Genomic DNA, 6,402 nt, shown 5'->3' with positions numbered 1-6,402 from the left:
TTGGCAGATTTGGAAACAAATTTGGTCACAACAAGGAAGTAAAGGAAAGCGACTCAAAGTTGTTGAAGAAGCAAACGATGCAGTCTTATGTAGATTAGAATAAATATGTATTGTCGTCATAAAAACTTATTCTTACGCTTCAAATGATTGTGTAATTGAAGTGGATAATTAACATCTAATGAAGTGTTACTTTCTATTCTTAGTTTTGTTATATATGAAGTTCAATCCACAATGAAACAAAATAAGTGCTTATAACAAACCACATGAATATGAAGTCTGATACTGATTGACTATCAGACAACATAAATCCTTATAACAAGCAACAAAAATATGAAGTACAATAGAAAATCTAACAACATAAGTCATCCTACCCAACAGCATAAAGTGAAGTTAAACGAACTATTAGAAGACATAAGTGTCGTATTAAACAATATATATATGTCGTTGGTTTTCCATTCAGACGATATAAAGTCTAATAATTTTCTAAATTTGACAACATTAGACGACATTAAATTGTCATTAGAAAGCTCATCTAACCACATCATGTGAATGTATTGGTCGTTGTAGGTTATGTATGTCGACGATTACATGCAGTGTAAGGTTGTATCACGCTACATCTATTTCGACAAATCTTTCATTTTTTCTTCTTTCACTCGACATTTAAATGTTGTTGGTCTTTCATCCAGACGACATAAAGTTCGGAAACCTTCTAGACTTGTCAAATTTCAGACGACTTATTATCTGTCGTCTGACTAACATTCACACGGCGGTGGAAAACCGTCGTCTGATAGCTTATCAGATGGCAGGCCCTCAGACGACATATATTTTTTGGTCAGACGACGGTGTTTAACTGTCGTTTGATGATGTTTTTGGCATAATGCATCGGGATTTAGCAAGACCTAAGCAGATGCGTGATCGCGCTAGTGAGAACTCCCGTCGCCGTATTGAAGCCTCTTTTGAGAGAGAGAACCATGTCTACAAAAGAGAGATTCCTCTGTTTGCATTGGTTATATTTCATGTAGTTGATATATAGTACCTTTTTTATTTTATCAAGGACGTGAATAATTCATTAAGGACGAATCAAAGATTACAAGCATTGGCTAAAAAGCCATTGATCTCAGCAGGCATAGTACCATAGCGACCAGAGAATCCTGATCCTAATGCTAATATTGCCAGCTTACGTGTCAGACTCCATAATAACTGGATTAAGATGGAACTCAGCAGCAAGTTCACAAGCCGCCCTGCCAGTTATTGCTTTAACTATCTCCGGAGAATCTAGGTGATCAAACCTGTAACATACTCCACCAACTGTAAAACCTATATGATCACGGACTACAACTCCAATACCTCTCTCGGGTTGCTGCCTCTAGGCGGTCCTGGGTTCTTTCTCTTTCCAAACGCGCCATGTTTGCCCTCAACCTTTCAACCATGTCTTCCACTTCCTCTTGCGTGAGGTCATGCATCATCCCGTCCAGGGTTCTTTCCTGGTCATTCCCTACGGTCGTGCAATCATGCCTCTCACCTGATACTTCACTTCGCGCTGCAGTCCTCAGCGTTTTCTCCTCGTCGGGACCTCGTTGGTCCTCTAACATCGATCTGCTGACTTCAACCAGCCCACTCGACTCAGCCATCGAGTCACGTTGGCCTTTGGTAAAGTTTCCCACATATGGCGCTAATTGTTTCTGCTAGATCTCGTTGACCTTGAAGAAGCTTCAGTGAGACCTTTCTCCTTTGACTTCACCAGCTTGCCACCTGCAATAAGCGACCGACCGGGACTTTCCGGTCTTTCTCTCCTCAATGAAAAAGTCATTAGTGTAATTTGATGAAGTATATTTAATACTAGGAGATTTCTTACCTCTTTGGTTAACTTTAGCATTGTATTTATAACCCCACGTTGACTTATATCTTGTCTGCTATACGATATGAGACAAATATGCTATTGTGGTCTGTTTATTTAGCCTTCTGTGGTGTGTCTCCTGCCCGGCCCAGACTACTATGACCTCTAGGATGAGGCCTACTGGGTCTACCTCATGCTGGGCTTCTGATAACATCGTGGGCCAGAGAGGTATTTATCGACTACCGACTACAACTAATTTGACTAAAATTTAACTCAAAAATGGTTAGCATTACTAAAGATGCTCTTAGCAAGGGGAAAAACCATTTTCATCTTAAGACAACAACTGTTCGACCATAATTAAGTTCTGCCAAGGGGGAGCTTCATCAATCAAGGGCCTTGCTCATACGCAGTGAGCTTCGTCAAGTGAGCTTCCCTGATTTAGAGCTTGGTCAATTTGAACTTTGCCAACGAGCCTGACGAATTTCCACAGTGCTCGCATACGCAGGGTCTCTCTCCCTCACAAATGCGGGGCCTCTCTCCCTCGTAAACGTGTGGTCTCTCTCACTCGCATATGCGTGGTTTCTCGCTTGCAGACGTCGGCACTATCGTTGGGCAATGCGAGGTCTCTCTAGCTCGCACTCACGAGGGGTGTCTCGCTTACATACGCAAATTGTCTGACCCTCCATACACGAGGTCTCTCTCATGATCGTCGAAGCGAGGTCATTCTTGTTCGCCTATGCGGGGTATCTTTTGTCATTGAATAACGACAACGCACCTTGCAGTAACACGCCTTTCCATGTCACGCCTTTCTAAAAGCTTTTTTTTTTTAGCCTGGCAAAGGGCGGACCTCACCTCCATGTTTGGCTCCTTCGCACTCACGTTTTTGAATACAAACAATCTCTCCTTTGCGTTCATTCTTGCGAAGGCAAACCTCTCCTTGGTGTTCGCGGTAGCAAATCGAAGGCGAATAACTTTCCCTTTGCCTTCGCAAGCCTTTTCTTATGTAGTTACTCTAGCTCCTACTGCACTCATTATGTTTCATCTTTAGGGAAGACGTTCAAATCTCCTACTAAGTTCGGGTTTATAACAGTTCCCACCATCACCAAGTCCTAACGACAGAGACGAGATTTTCCAGGTTCAACTCCCGCCATCACCTTTTAGGGAAAGGTGCTTCCTGTAGACGGCACCAATTATTGGTGCAGAAAACTTTCGAATAAGGGATTCTCTCACCAATAATACGAGCTAGAGCGGGAGTAGCCTTGGATTGTTCGTTCGACTACTGGACCAGGATTGGGGGGGGGAGGGAAGTGTACCTGCATAAAACCCTTTGACGCAAGAATCAGATTGAGATGTTTTACCTAAAACCGTGTCCCATTTATATAGGTGCGAACTACTTGGGCCACAAGTCGCATTTATGTCGTAATTAGTACCGCATTCATACCTCATCTATAAGTGTAATCATTGTTCACTTATAAGCGTAATCATAACCCCATTTTATGTCTGCAATCATGATCGAAAGTTCTTGTATGCATCATGGTGCATATGAACCAATTATGACTGACCAATCACTATCATTCATTTAATGCAGTCAACTACATGACACTAACACCAATACTAACACTGTTAAAAAGAATTGAGACAAAAAAATTTGAATGAACATGGTAAAAGTAAGGCTACGGTAAATATTAATTGGCAATTAATTCCAAAACGTAATTAATACGATTTTTAAATGTTTTAGCGAGACTTTTTATCCTTCTTTATTTATTCTGTTAAAACGCATTAAATATAGAATTTACCTATTTACCCATTCGAAATGATGTAGATCTAGATCTCATGTGCTCTTATAAGGGGTAGGTGTGTAAAATTTGCTATTAGAATTAGGATTAGGTATGATTATCTATTTATAATTTTATTGTTGTATTTGTAATAAATAATTTATTTTCAATTAAAATTAACCTAATTAATTGAATTACATTTTTAAAGAGAATGAAAAAAGTACATGAGTCAACCTAAGTTGAATCAAAATTATCTCTTAAGATTATTTTCATTTTGTCAGATTGAGCCAACTCCATTTTGTTCTATAGTTATTTTTCAAATGAGCTACATTATCTAAATAAAATGTTATGTGATAAAATTATTTAGATAAAATTTTAGTTATGAGTATCGTTATTTAATAGAGTACATTTGATCATGTCGATTGTGACACAAACGAATATCATAGGGACAATTATTTTGCATTGCTATTTTATCCTAATTTGCATTATGTGAGAAACAAAAAAGACTCGAGTCACTCAACATTGCCTATATATACTTGAACATGTTAATGAGTGTGTAAAGATTTCATGCGCTTTGAAACATAGATAAGACAAGCAAAATATTTGACATTGCCCATATTTTCACGACATAGTAATATGAGGAATGAATGAAGGAAAGACTTCAACATACATGTTCGTTTATCTATCCATGACAATCAATCGTTACTACAATAGTTCAGTTCTTGCTTGTGTATGCTAACTTACATACATACGTTATCAAAATAATTATGAGTAACCATGTATTGAGGTTTTGTTTATTTTTGATGAGAAGAAGGAGACAGTTCTAGACGGTGACGCGAAGGACCACAGACGCAGAGGCCTTTGTGGTTTTGGTGATGTCTTCTCCGATATTTCTGTGAGAAGAAACCGAGAAGACGGATCTCGGAAGCGTAGGAGATGATGGCGCCGTCGTTGCCTCCGTGCCGGTGACCTGGATGACTTGGGAGGGGTCGAACCTAGGAGCTATATTACATGGAATTGGAAGCGGGGACGCAGAAGCGGTAGCACTCGGAAGCGTTTTTTTCCTAAATTTATTGAAAGCGGGAGCATTTTGGAAGCGTGGAATAAAATAATATATAACGCTTTCAATATATATATATATATGGAGTAAATGCTACTGACACCCTGTAGTTTATACCTAAAATCAGTTTTGTCCCTCACTTTTTTTATTAAACTGGTATACCCTTATACTTTGAATTCTCGACTGATTTGCCCTTGTCGTCAATTGACCGTTAAAGAAGACTGTTAAGTTGTTGAGATGACCGGTCCTGCGATTCCAACTCAGCTAGAAATCTGCAACATCGACATAATATGTCCAATATACCCCTGACTCTAGTGACTTTTAAAACCAAGAACTAACCAGCTTTGTGAGACGAGCTCGATGCTCTCCAGCTTTGCAGGTCCTTCGACAAGCCTCACCGGCGGCGCCAACGAAGAGGCCTTCGTTGTCATGGCCGCAGCCGAGGGCGACTTTGGGGACTTTGGAGCGGCGGAAGGTGAGGGTTTCGGTGGAGAGGTCGCCAAAGGTGAAGGAGTCGTTGCCGTAGGAGACTTGGTAGAGGCAGGTTTTGGACTTTGAGCTGCAGCCAGGGGAGTCGAGGTGGCGGTAGAGAGGGGAGGAGCAAGGGAGGGAGGAGAAGGAGGAGGATTTTCTCGGGTCGAAAACCGGGTCGGTTTGGGAGTAGCAGTGTTTACAAGGGGCGCATTGGAGCCAGACGACGTCGGAGCCAGTGTCGAGGACCATGTAGAGGTATTTGGGGGGAGAGCCGTCGTCGATGCGGGTGAAGTACTCGCCGCTGCCTTGGGAGAGGCCGGAGACGATGGAGGAGCTGAACCCGGAGGAGGGTGGGCCGGGTCGGGTACGGTTGTAGGCGAGGGAGTTGAAGTGGAGGGAGTCACGGCGGAGGCGGAGGTGGAAGAGTTGGGAGGGGGTTTGGTTGGAGGAGAGGGCGTCGAGGTGGTGGAGAGGGAGGGAGAGGGGAAGATGGGTCGGAGTCGGGTTCGGATGTTTCTGAAAAGGATTCGGGTTGGGAGAGAGAGGGGGCCGGAGGGGGAGGGGGGGGAGAGGAGGAGGGTGTGGTGGTCAAGGGCGGCGGAGGAGAGGGAGAGGAGGGGAGTGAAAAAGAAGAGATGGGGGTCTTCTTCTCCTCCATTTTGTTTGGGCGGTGGGGAAGTGAGGAGATGAGGGAGAAGAAGTGGGAGAGAGAGTGAGAGGCCGGAGAGGCCGGAGACGATGGAGGAGCTGAAGCCGGAGGAGCATGGGCCATTGGAGAATTGGATCTGATCTCTTCTACTTGCAGAACTGAGGTTAGGAAACTGGGTTTAGTGGCTAAGTTTCGATCTGGGGTTTTGTTTTGGTGGACTGATTTAGAAGTCGATGATTCAAAATGGGTTTGGAATTGCTCTATGGGTAAAATTGTCATCTCAATACCTTGGTCCCATACATGTGTCAACATGTTAGCCACGTCAGCTACATAACGGGTTCACTTGACGACAAGGGCAAATCAGTCGAGAATTCAAAGTATAGGGGTATACCAGTTTTAAAAAAAAAGTGAGGGACAAAACTGATTTTAGGTGTAAACTATAGGGTGTCACAAGTATTTACTCCTATATATATATATATATATATATATACAGTCCGTCTCTGCTACGGACGTTCGCACCGTTTTACGATGCGGATTTTCGTCCGTTCGCCACCTTACGGCACCGCGCGAGGGCGCGCCTCCACCCCAGCCGACTCCAACAGCTTCC

The 6,402-nt window shown here is 42.8% G+C and overlaps 1 protein-coding gene across 1 annotated transcript in view; it reads right to left on the bottom strand.

The window, feature by feature from the left end:
• Positions 1-4,993: 4,993 nt before the first annotated feature.
• The window catches only part of LOC101299159 (protein ASPARTIC PROTEASE IN GUARD CELL 1-like), a 2,958-nt gene continuing 1,549 nt past the window's right edge, over positions 4,994-6,402 (bottom strand). Inside the window, exon 2 of the mRNA XM_004292367.1 lies at positions 4,994-5,662. Within this exon, the coding sequence (XP_004292415.1) occupies positions 4,994-5,662 (669 nt within the window). The remainder of the gene's footprint in view (positions 5,663-6,402) is intronic.

The sequence above is a fragment of the Fragaria vesca genome, linkage group LG2 (assembly GCF_000184155.1).
Source record: "Fragaria vesca subsp. vesca linkage group LG2, FraVesHawaii_1.0, whole genome shotgun sequence".
NCBI classification, from domain to species: Eukaryota; Viridiplantae; Streptophyta; class Magnoliopsida; order Rosales; family Rosaceae; genus Fragaria; species Fragaria vesca.
Note: the sequence above shows the minus strand (reverse complement) of the source record. Positions and strands in the feature narration are given on the sequence as shown.